Genomic DNA, 24,646 nt, shown 5'->3' on the forward strand with positions numbered 1-24,646 from the left:
AATTTCAAACAAACAAGACAGAAGTCTTTCTGTAAACATATCCTTTAATTTTTTTTATCAGCAAAAAGACATAAGATTAAATTTTTTTTGCAAGTTATATTAAAAAAATCAAGTCACGACTCTGATAAAGTTAAGAGCTGCACAGCCTTTTGCATACTTGTGCTATCTTAAAACATGGTACTGATGTGCTGTCTTCAATGCTGCGGTCACCAACATTGTGTGCCCGAGATACACTGAGAAAAATATTTGTTCACTTCTATCTTCAGTTTTTGTATATGAAGGAAGACGCTCTATGCTACATGGCAGGATTCAATAATGAAATACCAGGACATCAGAAATCTTTGTAACTCTTATTTTTCTCTTGGGAGTAATAGAAAACGGGCCTCACAAATTCAGATTTTAACGAAGTTGTTTCTTGTCTTAAGGGGATGTATTTTGGTGCTGAATTACAGACTTTCTTTTAGTTTAATGAAACAGTTGCACTTCTCTAGGGCTTCTATTTTTTTTACTTGTCTTCAGCTACAGCCTGGTCAAAAGATCCTTCCTGATAACGTAAGTTCCTACCAACTTATCCTTAAGTTTCTAATTGGGTTACAGTTTTACTAAAATATCACTAGGGCATAGAAGTTAACAGAGTAGGCTAATTGGTCCAGCATTTTGGTTTCAGCAATTATTTTTGTTGCATCTTTGAAGCAAAGAAACAATACAAATGTTTTTTTAAATCTTCTTTCAGAGAAACTTTTTAGTCTCCAAACTATAAAAGTATCATTGGGTCTTTTGAGCCCCATATTTTCATTGCAGATATTTATGCCCTTAAAATCCTTCATAGCAATTGTTACTTAAGAATACTTCAGTTTCATGTATTTACCCCTGGAGGGTCTGTGATCTGGATTCTAGATGCTCAGAAGGTGAGGGAGAGATAACTTAGTAAATCCTTTGGTCACTTCCCATCTTTGTTCTGAGGAAATACAAAAAATCCCCAGGCAGTCATGATCTTTCCATTTATGTCAGTAAATTTTCTATATAGGAATTACTGCTTAATTCAGTAACACTTTCAGAACATTTAAATAAATCCTTCTTAGACCCTACTGGATACTTTTTTATGGCATCTCAGGATAAAAAGGTTGATTTTTCTTTCGTAATTGATTCTTCGTTAAATATGTCTCTTTTTGGAGGACTCTGACTGTTAAGAAATACACTAGTTCAAATCCCTTGAAAAAAATTTGAGAGGAATTCAGCAATGAGTAGATATCACATGGGCTTTAAATAAGCAAGTTTGCAAGAAGAAAAAGGGTGTCTGATCTCAAGTGATTGAGTCTCCCAGTTAAACTGCTCAGATTTTAGTGATTTTTATTGTTGCTTGTGGTTAGCACTAGCAAAAAACTGTTCTGTGATATTTTTAGGGTTGTTTTAAATAGAAATTAATAACTTAATTATAGCTACTCTTCTGCTGCTGTGACTGTGTGTCTTTAAATACAAACTATGTTAGGTTGAAGATAGAACTGGAAAGTATGGTGTAATCTTCCTTTTGCTTGAGAACACCCAGTAGGTTTGGATACTGATACCTTATATATATATACACCTTATAACTTATATTACAGTACTGTTGTGAACTACAGACCTTTTTATTGCATAATGAATTCTTAAGGGTTTAATGAGAGGATTTATGATCTAAAGGAGATGGGGAAAACCTGCAACAAAATACAGGGCAAAACATTATCTTCTAGTAATCTCTAGACCTACGAATTACAGCAAGAATTCTGTATAGTGTCTCATTCTACAGTACTGTCAGCTGCTCTGGGAACAGAGTAAACAAAGCTCGTACTAAAACGTTGTTCTCATATTGAAATTCAATTGTATTCATACTGGTAGGAAATACTGGGGTTTATATCAATTTTTGAAATTTATCAGGTCTATTCATATAATAATGATAAAATAATATTTTCTTCTCTTCCCTTCTAACTGAAATAAGTAAAAAATACAGAAGTAAAATGAAAAGGAGGGCAGGAATGAATGTCAGCATTTTGGATTACATGCTAAATTGTAGGTCAATAAGGAAGAGCACAGAGCAGCTGTAATTACATTTTGAGGAGATTCCAAAGTCCTATTGCTAACTTTTAGTCCAGGGTCATTGTAGGGTGTGATGAAAGTAGTACAAAATTATACTTCAATCCTTTTTCTTTAACAGTATCTGCAGTTTAGATGGAAGTCACATAAACATTCTGGTATTGAAAGCCCACATTTCTTTGACACAGGTCGCACTGAGAAGTGTTTATACGTCATTGCTTAAGGGACTAATGGAATTGTGGGGGAGAACTTAACAGCTTGGGTGTTTTGACCTGAGTAGTATTTAGTAAATAGTATTTAATATCACTGACCTGCTGGCTGAATAAAGAACTCAGTTTGACTTTAAAAGTCATTGGTGAGGAATAGGGTTTTCTCTGATTATTGCTAGACAAAAACACTTAAGAAACAGAAAAAACTTGAACCCCAAAACTTTAATGAAAAAGGATAGAATGGAATTTTTGCATTTTCAAAATGGAACTATATTTCAAATTATTTGTTTTTAGGAGCAGAGGGGAAGTGAGATAAAATGCTTAGGTAAATGTTCCCAGTCCAAGTAATTAAGAGTATTAGTTTAGTTAAACTACTAGGATTAGAGCATTTTAATAAATATTTAAGAGCATGAAATTTCTGTGTGCTAGAGGGTTGATGTGATGTTTGTCCTAGTAGAATGTGACAAAAATGGATATATTTCTCATTAAGTGGAAATTTTATGCTGAAATTTCTAGAAATTAAGGTGGGAGATGATTATGGATGGACAAAAGTAGGCCTCTATTGTGATGGGAGCAAGTGACTATTGTAAACTAACAGAACATGGGGACGACAAATGTGTGCTTTGTTTTGCTGAAAGTGGCTTAGTTGTGTTTGTCAGAAATAGTAGTTTTTCTACTTACCTAGAAAGGTAAGGAAAGGAGGAAAATAATCTAAAACTCCAGAGACAAGCGCTTAGTGCTTAGTGTTCGTTATCTTCACTGCTTGCAGAGCAACTCTTACCAATTTCTTACATACATGTGATGTGGTAAGAGTAAAAGCTAATTACAACCACTGATACAAATGTGAGGAGAATATGAAAGGATGCTCTTTAGCCAAAGTGAAAATATCAGGACAAGAGGCTGTTGGGGTTCTGATATTGGACATATGCTTTGCCTTGCACCTTTCTAGTAGAGGTTAATTCCTGTTGTCTTAAAGAAGGAGGAACCATTTTCAGATAAAAAATAGATACTGCTGGTTAAAATATACTATGAAATTACTACAACCAAAGATGCCCAGAATTACTCCAGCCCTGTATGGAAGTGCAGCAGAGCTGTGCTTCCTGGTGCTGTCAGTGTCATAAGGACAATAGAATTCAATGGTCTGATGTTACCAAAACCCCCAGCAGTGTCCAGTATCCCTTTCAAATATAGGAAATGCCATCACTTGTATTTTGAGACAAACTGTTCTGACAGCAGCTGTAATTTCTTATGTATCAATATACGTGCTCTGATATTGACTGGAAGCCTTGGACAAGATACAAGGTACTTGTCAGCATATGTGACTGTTCATCAAAGTGTGTTGAGAGAGATAGAAAGTGATGATTGAATCTCAAATCATAGGTAATCTTGGCGTTATTTCCCAGCCTACCCTTAGAGTTGAGAGTCCAATTTCAAGCTCTTTCTTTAGTTTATATATCAGGGAAGGGGAGGCATTAGCTGTGTTTCCTTAGTCGTTGTTGAACATGCTGGTGATAGATTCCATTTTGTCAGAAAAAAACCAACATTGGAACACTTTATAGTCAAAGCTTCACATTGGACCCCACCCCTCCCCTAAATAAAGTTCTGCCTGACCTGCAGCTTCTCATCATATTTGCAAAGCTGTGTTGAATAGGAGTGATGTTAAAATACATTTTTTTGGCAAGATGATGCAGTTTTATACCTTATGGCTCCTTTTATCATCCCTGCTTGAGCAGTAGAATTAGACAGGGTGAGATCTAGAGATCCTTTCCATCGTCAGTCATTCTATCATTCTGTTACTTATGGATAAGTACTTGTACTTTGGCTTTCCTGTTGTTTTTCTGTTCTTATTTTCTGCATCTCTTCCAAAGTGGTTTGTTACCCTTTAGTATCACTAAGACCCAATATTTATACAGTGATATTATTTTCTTCCAGGAAGGAAGAAAATAATTATTGGGGGGGGGGACACGACTGGGACTGGAGTGTTGTTTTTTTTTTCTTTCCTCAAGCTTTGAACTACCAAAAGAAAAGGACTTTTCAAAGGCGAAGAGTAGTGCAAAGTGCTTCAGGATCCACAGTTGTATTTAATTAGGGAAAAGCTATATTTGTAATAACCATTTGAGAAAGAAATGGTTTCTTTCATTCTCGAAAGAAAAAATAGGGAGATAAAGTTTTAGGACTTTGCTTTCTAGACAGAAGACAGGAGCACTGCAGTCAAGCTGTAATGTAGCTTCTGCAAAATGTGTCCTCATTATTATAAAGGATACCTGACTAGTTTGTTTCATTGGGGGTTAAGTGACTCCATGCTGTTGTACATGCTTCCTCGACTATGTTTCACAATGCTAAGAGGCAGATGGACTTAATCAAAAAGTCACAATTCAGTTATAACGTTGGCTTTCGTGACCCCTCTGTGCTTCAGAATGCATCTTGAGAGCTTGATGAGAAGTGGGCAGCCCCAGAAGGCTGAGAGACAGAAGACTGTGTGATGGGCTCAGCCACTGGGCTTAGGGCTGCATGGGAGCCATTCTGGGTCAGGTCAGAGCAGCTTGAGGAGATCTGATATGTACTGGCAGTTTGAATCCAGAAGGAGGAGTGCCCCAGGTCTCAAAACTCCTGGGCAATGTTAAAATGCTGAGCAGTCCCATAGATAAGTCTGATAGCTGTGCTGTTAGTGATAGCTTCCCCAACTAGACAGAAAAACAGAAGCACAGTGCTCACTGAAACAGCATAGAGCAAGTTGTGTTGGTCCTCTGTGCTTTGATGAAAACTGGAATACACTTGTACAGAATGGCATGCTGGCCTACCCTACTGAACTGCTACAATCATGCTTGCAAAAAGTGTTTATCATCTAACAAGGAGGTAGGAGAAAAATTAAGTAGTAGAGTTCTGCATTTTAATGAGAATTGTTGTGGCTAAGGAAAACCAAATCCTAGCTACTGTTGATTAGTCAAGTTTTAGTACACTGTAAAAAGTGGGGGTTATTTTTGTCAACAAGAAATTTAACTTCATGAACCAGCTTTCGTCATACATGACAAAAAAGATCTTCTCTTTCCTACAAATTAAAAAAAAAATCCAAGAGGACTAGGTACAAGCAGTCCACCCTGCTTAGAATGGGTAATATTGGGTCTTTCTGTGTCTTGCTCTGGTTCTGCTTTCTTCATCTCTGTGACCATATTTTTAACCATATCAGCACCTAATAGATATTTGAGGTTTCCCTTGTGGCAGAAGGAGCAGTGGGGAAGTGTATCTCCTTTTGTGCATCTAGGAATTTGCCCAGAAGCTATTTCATTGGATCTGAGCTAGGATGAAGTTCAAATATGCATGCCAAAAAAAAATTAGCACAAAACTCTTGAAATTGAGATCATAGCTCTTGCTTTTTTTCCAGTGGTTGGGGACTAACACAAGATTGCACACTTGGCATTGAGAGCAAGTGTTCGCATTATAAATATCCTACAGAAGGACAAAGTCTCTTAATGTTGGAGCATGAAGTGTTTCTGAATTACAGCCCTATTTCATTCTTTTAAGCTTCAAAAGAGCTTGTATTCTTTCCAACTGACTCATTCATTTGAACTCTTCCATGCATCATCATACCACTTAAAAGCCTTCACTTGCTAACAGTCTTCTCTGTATGCTAAGGGATGTATTACTGTATGGGTCTCTCTTCTGACAGATCTGATCTTTTGTTTACTTCTCAGTAAGAGTCTCCTTTCCTGGGCCATTTTTAGTGTAATTCTGAGCTGTTACAAGCTCTCAGCAGTAGTTATGTATATGTTATATGTACCTTGAAGGGAATGAAGATTTTTTTTAATAATTAAAGATTTAAAAATTGTGTTGTGTCTGGGAAATGTTAATTATTTCCAGAATACACTGAACTGCTTGGTGCTTATATTCAGCGATGCATGTGAAGTGTTTTCTTCAGCAGCTCTTTATTTTTGGACTTTTATCTTTTTGCTACTGCAAAAATTGCTTCTTGGAATACTATTATTATAGAAAATACTGTGTATTAATAAAATGTATATTCAAAAATTATGTATTTTGACTTTTGTGTCTTCACAGAACCATTCTCATGATAATTTACTAGACACCAGTGACTCAAGAAAACAAGCAGCTAATCAGCATAACTACCGTACAAGATATGCAGTAGAAGAAACTGCAAGGCCTGCTGAAGAGTTGGAAAATGGACACAGTTCTTCAGATGTAAGATCTGTATTCATGAGGCAATCTTACATATTCCATTTCTACTCATTAAGCTCCTGCTTCATCTAATTAAACATTATTTCTAGTGGAAACTCAAGTTACATTTTCCATTGTGCATTTCCCTTCACCTGTTTAAAAAATGATGTTGAATTAGATTTTCACATGCTGTTGTATGTATGTTAAGTTTTGACTAAAAGATAGATAGTTGACAAAGGGGAGAAATGCTCATTTTTAAGGGCATTTTGCAAAGTCTGTGTGTGCAATGTTAAACCTTCCTTATGTTTGTAAGCCTAGTCAGTGTGGCCCATATGGACTGGCAGTGTGGTCACCAACTCTAGGTGACACTGCTTGAGCAGAGGTTGGATAATAAGACTTCCAGAAGTCCCTTCCAGCCTCAACCATTCTGTGCTTCCGTAGCTATGGTAGAGAATGAGTTAAGAATACAAGAAGTTCTTGTTTGAGTTGGGTTGAGTTTTTGTTTGATATTGATAAAGTGTGGAAATGCTACATTAAAAGACTTGAAATTATTTTCGAAAAGGTAAGCTTGCCTTTTTAAATGGAGGCTGAGAAGCACTCAGATCTCTGTTAAAGAAATGTTGCTCTACATTGTGTCTGTCCAGGCATAGATATTTTCATACTCCTTTCCATTTAAGTAAGTCCACTAAAGTAAAGGAACTATCTGCAAACTAAATCCCTTTAGCAATGTAAAGCTTCTATAATGCTGTATGTTTAGAACACGTATAAAGCCTAGAAAAGTTTTTTGTCATATTGTCACTTATTATAATTTACTTGAGTTCCAAAGAAAATGCTTTCTTTTTCTCTGCCTCTCCCTCTACCCCTCCCCAACACCCTCTGCCCCCCTTATTAGGAAGGGGAAGTAGTTGTTGCCAGTGGTGGAACATCCGAAGATGATGAAAGAGCATGGCACAGTGATGGCAGTTCTAGGTAAGTGAGAGAAAATTCCTGCCAATAAATCTTAAATAATTTTCTCTGTAAACAGTTAATGAGTAATAACTAAAACTTTTGCAGATATAGAAGAAAAGATGAACAAGAACTTAAAGGTTTCAAGGTTTAATTGTCAGTCATATTACTAACTAAAATTTAGAGAAGGTTTTGTCCTTGTTTGCTGGAACAAAAATTGTTTTCAATTGGGTTTGCAGGAGGTTAATTCTTTTCAGGGACACACACACTTCATGCATGTGGTAGCAGTTTCCTATGACTGTCAGGCTGAGCTGTGTGATACTTGGTTGGAAATTAGAGAGCAGAGATTGAGGTAGCTTCACCCATCTTTTTTATTGTTGTTGTTCAGAGCTGTTCAGAACCAGAAGTCCTTAAAGCGATATTCAGACTTCAGTGTGTATCATCTTGAATTGACCAAGTAAACAGTGACCTGAGGATGCTATAAGTTAAGCTTCTGGCAAGACCAAATGATGTCAAGGCTTTTGGTTTACTACCATTTAAATTGTAGATGGAATATAGGGGTTTTAAGCATTAAGGTTTTAACTATTGAAATATTGTAGTTACCTAGACTGTTACCTGTAAGCTTGTATTGGGTTATATTGTGTAATCCAATGCACTCTGAATTGCTTTTTAACTTTTGGTTTTTAATTTCTTTTTTTTCTTTGGCATGCCATACATAGTGACTATTCTAGTGATTATTCTGACTGGACAGCAGATGCGGGAATCAATTTGCAACCACCAAAGAAAATTCCTAAAATTAAAACAAAGAAAGCAGAAAGTAGTTCAGAGGATGAAGAAGGACCTGAAAAGCAGAGGAAGCAAATTAAAAAGGAAAGGAAGAAAGGTATTGAGGAGAAAGATGGACCATCAACATCACCAAAGAAGAGGAAACCCAAAGAGAGAAAACAAAAGGTTAGATGTTCTTTGTGTATTACAGGTTGCTCATTCCTGCTGATTTAGAAATAATTGGGTGAATAATTCAGTTACATATACAACTTAATATTGTCTTATTTTAAAATACATCATGACTTTTACTTGTAACATGATAATTACCAACTCTTGTAGGTCAAATGATAGATGGCTGTAATGATATGCTTTCTAAATACATTTCACTTCAGGAACACTTCCAATATCCTTATCACCATCCTTTGTCACACCAGAAACTTCCTTCCTGTGGGTATATTGAGTCTTGGTATAACATGCTGGTATTTTTTCAGCTGTGCTGACTTGTCTCCCTCTATAATTGCAATTCCTTTTAGATCTGTGCTACCATGTAATTTTTTTTTCAGTTTCTTGATCTATGATATTTGCATTATGCTTGATACTGTACCCCCATCAAGTGGAATATCACTTGATCAGGGGTTTGTTGTTGTCTGTGTTTTGTTTGCTTTCTAATATAATCACGTCATTTCAGTTCAGATGGAAATTTTCAGTGACTTTGGCTATTTTCAGTGTGGTTTTTTAGGGATTGTTTTGTTTTTGTTAGTTCTGAAAACTTCATTCTTCGTTCTTTCTTTACAGAGACCAGAAGTGATCTATCTGGTAGATCCTATTTGCTTTTGTAAACTCATAGCTTCTATTTTTGCAGTGTCAAAGGAAACTAACTGGTTTTTGGTTTATTTGTAAGATTAGGAGTCCTGGGCATTCCTTAAGATCATTATTTCAATGTGTTGGCCCTCATTGGAAGGTAGACTGACAAAACCAGCTGTTCTAACATGCAGGTTGGCATAGTGTCAGATTGACTGTGAATCTGTGTTAAGGCATGCAGGATGTTAGGTGGTAGTCTTTAGTCTTTGTTTAGGCTACTTTTTGTTTATTGTACAGTCATTGGTTGTACTGTCAATACTAGTGGTATATTAGTATTTACACAGCCTGAAACCAAAAGAAGGTATCGAAAGAAGAAACCCAGGGAAGATCAGAAAAATAGATGATGGGGCGCTTTTTTAGTGATTGAAGCCTCCAGTTTAGCTCTTTATTATGAAAGACTGGTTGACAGCCTAGTATTTCCACTTAGATTAAAGCTGAACTGAGTGTTTTGGGAACCTTGCATCCATTTTTGTCCCAGTTATTGAGATGCAGATCTCTAACTCAAAAAGTATCAGGCTTAGATATTTTAGATTTTTAAAGATGAGCTGCTTCTTTCTTGAGTCACAAGAAAGTATTAGGCTGGAAAGAATTGCAGAAAATCATCTCTTTCCTCTGCCGCTAGGCTGGATTAATTATACCTGTAATTCCTAGCAGATGTTCGTCTTTGAAGCTTCCTGTGGTACATTTGACCTCCTTCCTGGGCAGAGAGCTCACAGTTGTTTCTGATAGAAAGTTTTCCTGATCCAAAATTTGGGCTTTTCATTGAGGAAAGAAGTTTTAACTATCTTTGTAGCCAGACACAAAATCTTAGGAATTAAGAAAAGAGTAGAGAAAGATTGACATTCATCTGTATTAATGCATAGGCTTCATGATCTTGAATGGTGCTTACATTTCTAATCCCCCTTCACCAAAAATCAATCTAAAAAATGATACAGCAGTGAAGAAGGGCAAGAAAGGAGCACCGAGGAAGACCAAAGGGTACAGAATATTTTTTCCTTATGTGCAGATGCAAAGAGACCAACTCTTAAAAGGGCAAGAGTTTGGATGAGATATGATTAAAAAGCTTGTATAAAACTGTCATGGTTTAGAAATTAATAAATTCAGAATTATTTCCTTCCTTCTTTTGTTACACTGAGAGGTAGCACCCAATGACACAGACATGAAGCTCAAAAAAAGAGTTATCCCATTTCACCCCTACCCTCTACAAGTAGACAAAAACCCCTAACCCACCTGGGCATGTAGTCAGGCTGTGGAAATAATTACCAAAGGACTTAGTAGAGTTTCAGAAGCTATTAGATAAAGTTACTGGGAATAGTCTCTTCCTGATGATTAATTGAGATCAGGCTTGGCTTCCAGAAGGTCCTAAACTGATGATTAATGTGTAAAGTTATAACAAGGAAAGATTTTACTGGGTAAATGCTATTTCTTATTAACTTCCCATAATCTACCTACGAGCTAGACACTTTTCTCTGACACAGTGTAATCAGGTTTTCCCAAGATAGACCTGCTTAAACCTCAGAATTCACAAGGTGCTTCTGTGTTATTGATTTATTACAATGGAGAGGTTCTGGTTTGGGTTTTTATTGTGGGTTTTTGTTTTGTTTTGTTTTACCTATATATATGTTTTTTTCCTGTGACACACAATGGTGCACTCAAAGTACTTATCATCATTTGAAACCACATTTGAATTTATGCAATGGAATTACACTTGGAGCATCCTATTTGCAGTCTGGGAATGCAGAGTCTTCCATCAGTGGCTATATGGAGTGGTTTTCTATACCACTGTCCTAGATTGCTTTCTGTACACACACAAGATTCTGTCAGTAATTTCAAAGCAGCTTTGCATGAATGGTTGCACAACCTCCTGTTTTATCTGGCCTATTAGATACAGATGTGCAGTGTTCACAGAGAACCAGTGACTGCAGTGAGCTTCATTGCATACAAGTATGTGACATGGAAATATATTCTGAAAATGCAGTTCCACAGCACTTCATAGTAAATATACAAGTGGGTAATGTGACTGTACCCAATCCAGGTCATTTTCACATGATTTACTTCTGTTTATGTGCATTAATCACTCTCTCCTTTTATGCAAGGTTACTTAATTAAAGGCAGCTGTATAGTTTGGCCAAGGCAAATGTGTGAATTTGTTTAAAGAGAATTACATGTTTCAGTTTTATCTTTTTGGGCATGAGACATAGTTACTGGACTGTTACTAAATTCAGTTTTTATTAGATGAGCTCATCCCACTGCCACCCCCCCAAAAAAACCTCCAAAAGGCAGTTAAAATTTATCCTCACACTGCAATAATTTCCTTTTTACGTTAAATATACTTTAAGAAATACAGATTTTAATAGGCACTTCTCAAAATACAAGGCTTCCCCAAATGTACACAGAAAATTAATATGAATGAACTAACATTTTCTTCAGAGGCTGGCTGTGGGAGTTCTAGCAGAAAATGGCTTGACACTGGAAGAATGGCTGCCTTCAGCGTGGATTACAGACACTGTTCCTCGGCGGTGCCCATTTGTGCCACAGATGGGGGATGAGGTATTGTACTTTTTCACTCTGTATCCTTGCTTCTTTCAGCTTGTTTTTGTCCTTTTTTTTTTATCTGCGAATTTTTTCCCAGAGACATACAATCAAAATATTTTGGATTTTCTTAAAAATGTCCTTCAATCTGGCTAAAATTTGCTTTTTCTTCCTATACTTAAAAATATTCTGCATGTATTGCTTTGACTTGTTTTAAAAATTATTATTCCATGCTGTTGCAGTAGCATTCCTTCTTATACAGTCTTCAGTGTGTTAATTTCCTTATGACACCTATATACAAGTTGTGTGAGATGCTTTATGTAGTGAAAATATTCCTTAATTGTGGAGCATCTTGTATACTGAAGAATAGGTAAGAAATAATATGAAATTAAGTTTGGAACGCTTACTTCAGTTTGGGACTTCAAGTAAAAGAGGAATTAAACCTCTGTAGGGAGGTTGTGGGGTTTTTGCTTGGTTTTGGGTGTGGGGTGTTATTTGGATTTTTAAAATTCATTTATTCTGAAGAAAAACTCTGTCCTTTTCGACTTGTGTTTCTGATATCAGAAAACTGCTGGTATCTTACAGCAGAAAACCACAGGAGAAGTTTGGTATATATGTATTTTATACAAACCAGACTGTAAACACTTTGTAAACATGACCCAGATATCTCAAAATACAGTAGCAAAAGGACACCCACCAATTTCTACTTTGGAATATGTAGCAAGTGAACATTTACAGAGAATTGTATGAATAAGTAGTATCAGATGGAATGCAGTCTTGAAAGCCAGAGTCTGTGCATGTTTCTTAAAATCTCCTCAGGTTAAAATATGAGGAAATAGCTGGCTTATACTGTAATGGGTACTTTGTCTCTTTGGGGAGCACCACATTTTCTGAGGTAGTAAACAGAGTTGTTGTATAGCTCACACCTTCAGAATGCTGTTGGAGAAATACTTGACATGGTGGCAAAGTTACTTAACTTTAATCTTGAGCTAAAGCTTTTTGTAGGCGCCACCTTAAACTGAGTCAGGAGCAGAGGCTGCATGTGCAAGCAGTTTTGTTTTTACTGGATCACTTCCCTGATGCAGTTGACAGCTATATCGGCATTGCTAGTGAGGGAGGGAAGGAGCATTTCAAGTTGAGAGTTGTAAATGGAGAAAATTCTTATGGATTTATACCCTCCAACAAGCATGTTTTGGAGACAGTGCTGTTCAAAAGATCAAGTCCAAATAAATGTATTTTGTGCCTGATACTATCTGGATACAGTGAAGCAGCCAAAGATTTATCTTTACCTTACCTTACAAAGATTGATCTGACCTTACCTTTACCTTTTAGCATCGCATTGATTTAGTAACATGAACTGGTGTGTTTGGGTTGGAACCTGCTGAATAGCATGTACAGTGAGTGTGTACTAGGAATATCTAAGTAGGGTGCATCCTTTTGCTGAAAATGCTTTATATTGGCAAACAGGAAATTTCCTGTCCTGTGCCTAGAAAGTAGGAATAGTTGCTCCAACAGAGAATATGTTTGTAATCAAGCTGCTCTGTGTGAAATCCCATCTCTGATACTTGTCTTCCCCAGACTTACTTCAGATTTTACTTCAGAAAAGAAATTATTAATTTAGAAAGTTACTTTTGAGATTCACAGAAAATAAAAGGTTGGTTTAATTAGAGTAATGTGGTGAGAAGAGGTCTCGTGTGTCCTTCCAACATTTTAGTGGATGGTTGGTATGTTTTTAAGATTTGGGAGGAGGAGAGATATTTCAAATTTGTTCTCTTAAGCTGTACAAAAAAGTAAGAAAAAACAGTAGTGCTACTGTTTGGTTTTTTTTAATTTTCCTCCACTTAATTTTTTGGGAACCTGCAACTTTTGCAGGAAAACAGACTGAAAAGAAGTTGATAGAATTAGAAAGTACACACGTTGTATGGCAGTAATATGTTAGCATTTCAACTCCTCAAAGTCTTTTTAGGGTAACTGTCACATTTCACTTCTAGGTCTACTATTTCCGACAAGGTCATGAAGCATATGTTGTAATGGCCAAGAAGAACAAAATATATAACATTAATCCCAAGAAACAACCATGGCATAAAATGGAATTGCGAGTATGACTTCTTTTTCTTTTTTTTGTTTGTATCTTAATATTGAAAAATCTAACTAACCAGAAGTAAGTTCTTGATACAGATAATTCTATTGTGCACTTAATGTTGCAAGATAAGGGGGAAAAAATTAACTTAATAGTCAAATGAAATCAGGCCTTAAACTGTACTACTTTTTCATCTGCTTGAGCAGATAAGGTAGTTACACTGCTTAGCAAAATATTTCTCAAACATATTCCATTGTAAAATAATAGCTTGTTGTGGAAGACTGAATTTACATTCTTGATTTTTACATGATCTGGCAGAAATATAGTATAATCAGTATACCCATATTTTCATGTTTCAGAAAGCTATTATAGTTATCTTAACTTCAGTGGTAGTACATACTATTTTGTTTATTCCAGGAGCAAGAGCTGATGAAAATAGTTGGGATTAAGTATGAAGTGGGATTGCCTACTCTCTGCTGTCTTAAACTAGCTTTTCTTGACCCTGATACGGGTAAATTGACTGGAGGAGCATTCACCATGAAGTAAGGAAAGCAATATTATATTCAAATTGGGAGTTTTCTTGTGGTAGAGGGGGAGGAGGAAGCATGTGTGAGTTTGAAAGTTAAAAGATAACATTAATGTTAACCTTATGCTTTTGAAGTGTTGAATTTTAAGTGTTAATTTTTTTATGTAAGTGGTTATGTAAGTGGTTTATGTTCTGCTTTTGCTTTTTTATCGCTTAATAGTTGTGTGTTCTGTTGTAATTAGGTACCATGATATGCCAGATGTCATAGATTTCCTAGTTTTGAGGCAACAGTTTGATGATGCAAAGCATAGGCGATGGAATATAGGTGAGTTGTGTGGGGAGGTTTGTTTTGTGGTTTTGTTGGGTTTTTTTAAGTGTCTAGCTATTTTCATGATAACTTTTTTAAAAGTAGGTTATGGTAAATAAGTCCTAATACTGTGCTGAAGTCAGAGAATAAGCTCTGCTTGTATTTAGATCGGGAGTCCTACTTTGTCCTTCCTACTGAAGGGGCAGCAAGCCAACAAAATACTGAAGGTCATTGTAAAAGCAAGTGCAAAGAAAATGTCATTTGTGTGTTTGTAGAGAGGAATTAAGGGTACTTTTCACGAATACGGTGTTTATTGCTAACTGATAATTTATTGTAGCCTATATATTGTTTTTGTCTTTTTTTTTTTAATTGAAAGCCCTCTTAAAACTGCATTGCTGCTAGAATTATTTTTTTTTTCAATTCCTGAAGTTTCTACTGGAAATATGGAACACCTTCTCCAAAATTTGAAATTGATCTCTAGATTGTACAAAGAGAATGCTCTTTCCATCTCTTTATACTTCTTTAATTCCATTTTAAACCTTGTAGTTTAGTGTCATTGAAGCATATATAGTTGTAATTCACTGCCATGTGATATGGGAATTGCTTTGATTCTTTTTACTTTGCCTGTGCATAGTTATTTTGAAGTCTTGGATACTGGAAGAATGTCCATGATTAGGTCCTCCAATCAGCTCTATTTCCTAGTCATCTTTTCCATATGATGACAAAGATTACCTTTCAGTAATGAAGTCTAACTAGAGGTAGAGAAAGCTGCATTATGACAAAATGATCCTTTGAAGTGATGGTTTTTTTTTTTTCAGGAGATCAGGTAATATGTAAATTCTGATTCATTAAAACAGCCTTAGATTGTCCCTGAAACATAAAAGGTTAAGCAAGTATTACTGATTCTCCAGAGTACAGGATTAAATCTATTCGCCTAAGAGAAATCTGTATATGAAACAATATGTTCAGAATTATTGGCACTGTTAAGTCCTTTCCAGTATTTCAGTATATTCTATGGTGTGATATTCTCCCAAAAGTAAAACAGTGATAGCCTTCCTTTTTGTTTTTTATTTGAAGTAGATCTCAGTGCTGTTTTTGAAGTGCTGTCCTCTCCAAAGTTCATTGGTTCATTGTAGCTAAGTAACCTGAAGAAATTACATAGATGGATGTTAAAAGCTATTTTTTTGTTTGTTGTGGGTTTTGTTTGGTTTTTTTGTGGGTGTTTGTTTGTTTGTTTCTTACCTGACTTTTCTGCCAGGAAACAGGAAGTGATCTCCCGTCCTTTGATATCCTTGCTTAGGTTGTTTGCCTTAGCAGTAGATGTATAAATTACATGATACCATAGGAATAAGTTCATCTCATTATCTCATATTTACAGTATGTTGTCCAAAAAGACAGCTAGTCTTCAGTTCTATAAGGAATTTGGTGAAGACCATAGGCTTCTGATCCAGTAGGAACTGTAAACCTTGATTTCTTCTTTAAAGATCATTTCAGTTTAATGATCTCTTAAGAGACAAGGTTGATCAACATTGACTGTCACCATGCTTTGCTGTTTCCTGATCCATGGTCTTGTTCTCTGTCATGCAATACATGTTTTCCCACATGATCACAGCAGCATAAGAAGAATTATGGCTATACTTGAACAGTCTAGCCAGCAGTCATCTGTCAGCTGTTGTGATAGAAATCCAGGAGTAGAGGAGGGGTAGCATCTCCTTCCTTGGCTGGCAACTGTGTTTTGAGAAACTTGCACTGTGGGAAAAATCAGAGCTACACAAAAAGTATTGAAAGTGTCAGAACCTTCTATAAACCTTTATTCAACGTAAATAATATGAGTTTCAGGCCAGTAATGTCTCATACCAGCTTGTAACTCTGACAAGTGCATGTTAGAGTTCATTCTTCAATTTGTCTTTTGGGTGGTAAAAATAGTGGTAAAATCATCTCCTTTGTAACGTATGAAATGGTAAAGCAGAGCTTGCAAAGACACTGCAGTTAAAGCTGTTACTGCTCTTCCAGGAGCCTTCCAGAGCATTACCCTGCTCTCTGTATATGTATTTTACCAAGTGTCTGCTTGTGTACTTGACAAAAATCATGCACTGCTTTGTTGCACTGTGGAACACAGTATAATAAATGTTTCTTGAAAGTAGATCATATTTTCTTCCAGGATAAGGAGAAATGCCTTAGAAGTATGTATGAAACTCTGTTCCTAAATGTTTAACCACAGAAATCTGAAATCCCCAAGACTGATCTGACATACTCAGGTTTCTTGAACTTTTACCACAGCTTTTTATCAACAAACTGGTTTTTTATTTTGTTTTGATTTGGGGGTTTTGTTTGTTTGTTTTGTTTTCATGTTTATGCAGTGTTTGGTCTGTCTTCACGAAAAGACTGCTGTTACTATCTTTTCTTATTCATCTATGATTTCTAGCACTTAGCCTAAAAATCAGTATTTTTATAGGTACTACTTGGAGAGTCACTGGATATAAAATTTATTCATTTAAAATAAAGAATCAACCCTTATTTACATTTTTGATCTTTCATTTCACATATTTCTGGTATACTTGGTACAGTTCAGCACAGTTAGGACTATCAATGGAAGCTTTATAATTGTCCTGGAATTACTTGCAATTCAATTTAAAATTTTAAAAAAAGTGCAGTAAAGAAAGCAAACCATTTTTGAAACAATATTTATTTCCTATTAATTCAGACAACTGCAGCAAGCATTTGGGCACAGGGTGGATGTATTGAAATGGAATAAATACTGCAGCAGTTAAGAAAGTGTGTATATATTCAAATCTCATTAAGACAAAATGTGCAGTTCTTGGGATCACAGACTTAAATTACATTTGTTCTTGTATTGAGCGGACTGAACACTACATTAAAAATTGTTTCTAAATTTTGTGGCATGTGTTATAGAAAATGTTAGCATTTATGATGGTGTGTAATACATGCATTCTCATGTGTAATTTTTTTAACAATGCTTCTGACATTTTTTCTCAGCTAGGTGAATGCTTTGCAGTAGTAAAACCATTTAAAGTCATAGTAAATTACTTTGCTAACCTTTTGAGCAAGCTTTAATGAATTTTATTCTATTATCAGTCAGATTGCCTGCATAGTAAAGGAACGAACTTCTTGGATTACATTTGGGTCGCAGAAACTAAGGAGGAGGAGCTCAGCAGCATGTAAAATATTCCCTGTACAGAAGTGTCATAGTGCTCAGTTATTTCAAGATAGCATGTAATGTTTAATGAAAGTAGATTTGAGTCTTAAAGGTATAGCATGTAAACTGTGTGTGAAATTAGGAAATAAATTCATATGTAAAGAGTATGTAGATAAATTTGCAAATTGTTATTTTTCTAAAATTTTGTATTAACTTTTGGTTAAAAAACAATCTTCAGAAAGAATTTAATAATTTTTTTAAACTGAACTATGACTCATGTTTGCCTGTTGATCATGTAAGTGTTCAAATGGATTTCTGTATTCAAGATCAAACCAGAGATACCTAAATATTGCTTTTCTTGGAGGGTAAGGTGCCTTGTATTGATGAAATTATTTTATGTTTTTACCTAGGTGATCGTTTCAGGTCAGTGATAGATGATGCTTGGTGGTTTGGAACAATTGAAAGCCAGGAACCTCTTCAGCCTGATTATCCTGATAGCTTATTTCAGTGCTACAATGTCTGGTTAGCAAATTTATCTTCAGTCTTTTATTTTAATTAGTTACTTCATTTGAAGTACTGACTGAGTAGCTTGCTTTCATTAAACTCAGTCATGCATCTCACTGTACCAGTTTATTATAGTATTCTGTGGTGTATAGATAAATTATGTTACAAACATTAAATAATTTCAATGTTGAAGCAATATTAGTAGGTAATTTAAGTGTGGTTATTTTCAAGCTGGGACAATGGTGACACTGAGAAGATGAGCCCCTGGGACATGGAGCTGATACCAAGTAATGGTATGGTACCTTAATATAATTTGCTTTACAAGTGCATTTAAAGTAAAAAAAATGTTATATGGTTTTGCATAAACAATCCTGTTTCTCTTGGAGTGTGATGAAGTGCCACAAACCAATTGCATTTAAAGAAAATCTTTAAATCAACTATTAAACTGAAAGTGGATTAAGATAAAAGAACTGGGAAAATACACAGCCATACTTAGACAAACTAACTGTATATTAAAAATAAAAATATTACAAAAATTATAATAGATAGTGTAACAAACAGTTAAAGTTAACTGTAATGTAAAGTTAACTGTTAATGTAACAAACAGTTGAAGTTAACTGTGTGTACAGTGAGGGAGGATTGGAGATAAACCAATGCCCAATGTCAGCTTGAGGAAGCTGCCTTCTCTAAGACATGTCACTGTGCCTGCAGACATCCAGTGCAGTGCAGATGCAACATGTACCTGTGAGACACTTTAGTAATAGTAAGATTTGCTTCCTGTCTGGTCCAGCACGTGTGGCACATACACATGCTGCAGAGTGGACAGCATAGCATGGGCACTGTTCACAGACAAAAATGTAGTATTTCTTCTTTTCTCACATAGGATATTGTTATTGATGGGGGTTTTTTTTAAGACTTCATAGAACTGATTAAAAACCAAAGTAGAATCTGCATTTTTTACTTGTGCTTTCCATGATACATTTGATAACATTGTCACTCATAAGTAATCATAAATAATTCTTAATTATTTTAAGTTGTAAATGTGTTAATTTCAACTTTTCACTTTAGTTCAGCTCTTCTTTTAGTGGGTACCTCTTTGTCATAAATAAAATACAGGCGTTAGAGTAATAACATGACTAAAATAAATAATCAAAATAGGCAATTAGCCCCTGTTTACTTTCTATTAGAAGCTAATTCATGTTGTCTTAAGGAAGGAGAAAATGTTTTCAGATAAAGGATGGATACTTATTAAGATAGCTAAACGTGCACCTGATTTTTGGCTATATGTACAAATATTACCAATTGTTACACCTTCTATAAAAATATAAAAAGTGTAAGAGGAGCACTTTACATCATACTTTAAAAATCTTCTCTTACTTTATAAATTGTCAAAGTTGGTAAGTCCTCAAGGGTGTCAGGGTGATAACACTGTTAATTTGCGTGCTCTGGTTTTTAGCATTTTAACTCACAAAACTCTGACAAGGTGGAACCATTACCTGGAGAATTTTTTAGCATCAATGTCAAAGTTGTTATCTTAAACTTCATCTGAAAACCATGTGCCATTCCTTACTAAAATAACTTATTACCAAGAATATTGGGGTTTAACACAAAATAACTCCAAAACCAAAGACAAGTTTTAACTGTGTTAAAGGAGTGTCTTAGTTCCAAAATGAATTTTACATTTAGCTATTCAGAAGAGGATAAATCTTGTTTGAAGGAGGACTTGTGCACCAAACTGTGTTGTAAGGATTTAAATTTATCACACAGTAATATACAGGAAGGATTCTGGATGCATCCAGAATGTTTTTGAGCAAATCAAGAATTATGCATTTGTTTTAGTTAGTAAAAATTATTATATGATATCTTTGATTTACAGGTATATGTATTACACAAGGTACAAATATTTACGTCTTATTTAGTTTTCATATTACATTCCAGCTGTATTTCCAGAAGAACTGGGAACTAGTGTTCCTTTAACAGATGATGAACGTAGAACACTGCTCTACAAACCTCTGGATGGAGAGTGGGGTTCCAGGACCCGAGATGAGGAGTGTGACCGAATTATTGCAGGGATAAACCAACTGATGACTCTAGGTAAATTCTGAATAATATGGGAAGCGTTTTTGGTTTATATTTTTGCTCATGCGCACTTCTGAAATTACCAAACGAATGTGATAAAATACACCTTTAACCTCTTGATTAACTGGAACAAAACTTTCTCATTTCCTTAGTTATGCAAAATGCTGAGGAAAACATAACTGATTAACTTGGGAAAAACCACTTGCTTTTGGTTGTAGAGCAATTGCTGGTTACAGGCAGTTTCTGAAAAGGTAATTGTTAAAATGTTTAACACATCACTGCAACGTTTACCTTAATCAAAGATGGGTGTCTCAGTGGAGATCCATCAGTGAAATACAGGCTGAATCATAAGTCTTCTGTATGTCTTTGTGGTGAACAATTGGTGTTAAGTCAGCAGTCATAGCTTTTGTGCTAACAATGGTCATAAATTAAACATATGAATAGTCACAGATACTTTTTTTTTTAAATGATTTTTTTGAAATACTTGATGCAAACCAGAAAACTCAATTCTTGAAATAATTCAGATTATCTGTATATCCCACATGGCTTCTCTGATGACATACTGCATAAGAAGCTTCCCTTTCCTTCCAAAAGAAAGGAATTACCTGTACAGCGTAGTAAAACAAATTAGAGATTTACGTTCAAAGAAATTATGAGGAAATGAAATTTGAGTTATTTTCACTGTGCCTTCTGAGAGTACTGGTTTTACATTTTGCATTATGTTGTATGATGTACTGCTTAGTTTGAGATTTAGTTATAGTATGTGTGGTGCATATTGGTACGAAGCAGCAGTTTCTAGAACATTCAAAAAACTAAACAGCTCCTAGTAGAAGAGCAGTCTGTTTAGCAACAACATATTTTCTGTTTTTAAAGACTTTCGAAAGAGACTTTAAAGGTGGTTTTATGGGTTTGTATTACAGTATTTTTCCTTGAGTATAAAATATTAGAATGATGTGTGTCTAAATGCTCGTGATGGTTCTAAGCATAGGAGGGAAAAAAACAACTCTGTTTAGGTGCACAGACTTAAATTGCTCAGCGGTCCAATAGCATTATGGTAGATTGATTTTTAGGCTTCCTTTCTGTTAGGTAGGGACAGGATATTGTCCTTCTGTTTTATTTTGAGCATGGATTTTACCCACCTCTTATGGAGGTTGAAATAGCTCTGTAATTTTTATGGTAAGAATTTAATGTGTTGCTTTGTTTAAAGATGCTAGAGTGGCAATATAAAATAAAATGCAACAAGCCTGTGTTTTAAATAGCGATACTGAATTGCAAGCCTTCCAATGTGTATAATTTGTATATTCAAACCTACTTTTCAAATTTGTATATTATACAAGAGCTTGACCTATCTCTGGGGAGTGTGGTGCTTCATGCCCAACAGAATGGGTAGTCACTGCAGTGACTGTACTTACAGCACACACCTCAGCAAGCACTCTTTTAAGTAGAATGTCAGAATATATTTGGAATATCTAGGGTAGTTACTGTTACTTTTGGGAAACTGCTACACATTTCAAACGTGAGGAAATAGCATATGTTGCCTGGGGGTGAATCTTGAAACTGCCATGGGACTTTTGTGGTATATAACTGGGGTTTTGTTGTGGTTTTTTTTTTCATTGCATCTAGATATTGCTTCTGCATTTGTGGCACCTGTGGATCTTCAAGCTTACCCAATGTATTGCACTGTTGTGGCATATCCCACAGACCTCAGTACCATTAAGCAGAGACTGGAAAGCAGATTTTACAGGTTAGATCCAAGTCTCAGTTCCTTCTGTGGTATACTGCCAGCTGTATTTTTGGTAGCTCTTTGTCTTGTAACACCAAACTCTAGGAGATGGGTGCAGGTGTGCGCTTTTAATTTTTTCCATCTTCTATCCTTGATCTATGTTTCCATTTTCTGAAACTCTAAAAAGGATTGAACGTCTTTTCCCAAAATGTATTTTAAAATTAAATGGCATTTAAATTCCTCCTTATCCAAAAGACTTGTTCCATGTGAGATTCAAATTGCAAGGTTAGTAAAATGACTTTTAGTCCAAAGGATTAAGTTTCCACTTCATAGTTAAAAAAAAGAAATCTTAAAGATATCACAGGTGGGTTTTTTTGTCCTAATGTGCTTTAAAAAAAAATAAATCTTGCATTATCACTTAAGCAGCTACACAGAATCTGGCTTCTTAAATTATTGGTGTTGAATTACTGGAATTGTTGCACAGCACTGAAAATAAGTCTAGTCTTTTTGACACTGTTTTGATGTTTTCCTAAACTGTGATTGCAATTGCTGTTGGGGTTTTTGTTTATTTTTTTTTTGGAAATAGTTTGGTTTTTATTTGGGTTGGGTTTTTTTCAGTAAGTATTATCTATGTAGCAGTATAGTCCTTTAAATTACTTCTGTTTCTTTGAGTTCTTGGGCTATTTCTAATTTGAAAATCAGTGTTCCTCTAATAGTTCTTTTGAATAAATATGGCTAGCATTTTGTTTTGGCACAAATTTCAAAGTCCATTTGTAGTGATTTATATATGCTAAATGAAGATTGAATTCTAAATTAAATTTGCTTTTTCATTTTCAAAAAAGCACCCGTTTTTTATCACTATAATGAATATTGAACTTAGGTTGTTCCATGTTTATTATGTGATGTGAGTCAATCCAGCTTTTTGCCTCTATAATGCACTGCTTTGCCATCAGGTGGAGAGGACTTTTTGCTGGATTTTGTTTCCATTTTCAAAAGAGTAAGCAGTTATTTTTCATAATCAACACACCATCAATAAATTAAGTTTTATTAGTTTGTAGTATTGCCATGACCTGGTTAAATAATAAGCAGTCACCCTGTGTTGTGGTTTCACGTTAATTTTTTTTCTTTTACTTTGTGTGGGCTTTTCAGATCACTTGTGGTTTTGGTAGCTTTTCATGAGGCTTACCTTAAAACTTATTTGTCTTTCCTGAACCAGGAGTCCTAGCATGCCTGTGTGTTTCTAAATGATGCAAAACAAAACAGAAAAAAATTATCTTTCCTAGTGACTGCTGGCATTGTATAAAACTAAATGCTGGACCCAAGATCATTATTAAATTGCATCTAAATGCTCATGCTACGCTAAACATGTTAAACGATCCCCCACCTAACTCTACAAAACCTTTGCGCAGCATTTCTTTTCATTATGGGCTTTTTTAGTATGAAAATACAAGATTGTATGTGTTTGTAACTTTTATGCTGTCAGAGGTTTTTTTTTTTTTTAGATTTGGATCTATTTTTTCCAGTTATTTTGTGCGTCATTTTTTATAATGTGGCTATTCTATAGTTAGGTCATCAAATAAGAGTGGTGTGAGGATCTGATTGTTGTCTATTCGTCAGAAAAATGTATAGTTTAAAAACATTTTTATTACTGTTTTTTAATCCTTAGCTGTGAGTTCAGAGCTGATACAGGATGGGTTTTGTGTATCTTAAAGGAATAATAAAAGGTGAGATGTCACAGCTGAATTTTCCTAAGGGCTGTCAGCTGTATATTCTTAAAGCCATTTGTATAGATTGCACAGAACTATAGCATGAGAACTGGAAGCCTGAGGAAGCTGCCTTCTGCTTCTGCTGGTCACATAGGGCAGCATATGGCAATGTGCACACTGATGTAATGGAAAACAGTGGTGGATGGGAAGAAGGATGTAATGTTTTCTCCCCCTGTTCATATACATTGCTAGAAATGAAGTCTTTTTTTTTCCTTGTCTTTTCCCCCGACTGTTCACGTCCAGGCGCCTTTCTTCATTAATGTGGGAAGTCCGGTACATTGAACATAACACTCGCACATTTAATGAACCTGGAAGTCCTATTGTCAAATCTGCCAAATTTGTTACAGATCTTCTGCTACACTTCATAAAGTGAGTTGCTTAGTAGGTTGGTTGTTATTCCTATCTCTTACCCTGAGATATTTAGCCTTTTCAGATCTGTATCTTAAAGTAAGGTGGTTCTGCAGCTTGAATAAGCCTGTTGTCTGCTGTTGGGGCAGAAAAGAATAAAGCTTGTCTTGACACACAATTCATAAGTTTGCAAAGCAAGATAAAGTTCTATAATACACTGATTGGCATAGATTGGCATAGCATTTTATTTCAAGAGACTTTCTCCTAAATGATAAGAATGGGTCTGAATATCTTCATGGAGTTATACATATTCTCATTGGTAAGTTATGAGTTCTGATTTTGTCTACATGAACATAATTATGGGCATTTAATTCCAAAGTCTAGATTACAATTGATAATGTGATTGAAGATGGTGTTTAATATGTATGCAAGGTAAAAATTGGAGGCTTTGTAGTTGACAGAAGCAGTAGTTGTCTTTCAAATGTTCTTTTTTTATTATTGTCTATAGAAAAACTTAATGAGAAATGTTTAAGATTTTTCAGTCAGTTGACACATCTACAGATCTAAAGTTTGTAAGAAGAACTTACTGTGTCCACTGCCTTGATTT

General features: G+C 35.3%; 1 protein-coding gene across 1 annotated transcript in view; it reads left to right on the plus strand.

The window, feature by feature from the left end:
* The window catches only part of PHIP (pleckstrin homology domain interacting protein), a 96,565-nt gene that overhangs the window by 56,540 nt on the left and 15,379 nt on the right, over positions 1-24,646 (plus strand). The window contains exons 17-28 of the mRNA XM_018078175.2: positions 6,330-6,470; positions 7,339-7,415; positions 8,111-8,342; positions 11,448-11,567; positions 13,541-13,648; positions 14,047-14,171; positions 14,398-14,480; positions 18,030-18,141; positions 18,355-18,416; positions 20,062-20,217; positions 21,826-21,946; positions 23,935-24,060. Coding sequence (XP_017933664.1) covers positions 6,330-6,470; positions 7,339-7,415; positions 8,111-8,342; positions 11,448-11,567; positions 13,541-13,648; positions 14,047-14,171; positions 14,398-14,480; positions 18,030-18,141; positions 18,355-18,416; positions 20,062-20,217; positions 21,826-21,946; positions 23,935-24,060 — 1,463 coding nt within the window. The remainder of the gene's footprint in view (positions 1-6,329; positions 6,471-7,338; positions 7,416-8,110; positions 8,343-11,447; positions 11,568-13,540; positions 13,649-14,046; positions 14,172-14,397; positions 14,481-18,029; positions 18,142-18,354; positions 18,417-20,061; positions 20,218-21,825; positions 21,947-23,934; positions 24,061-24,646) is intronic.

This window comes from Manacus vitellinus, unplaced genomic scaffold (assembly GCF_001715985.3).
Source record: "Manacus vitellinus isolate BGI_N305 unplaced genomic scaffold, ASM171598v3 scaffold_4_pilon, whole genome shotgun sequence".
NCBI classification, from domain to species: Eukaryota; Metazoa; Chordata; class Aves; order Passeriformes; family Pipridae; genus Manacus; species Manacus vitellinus.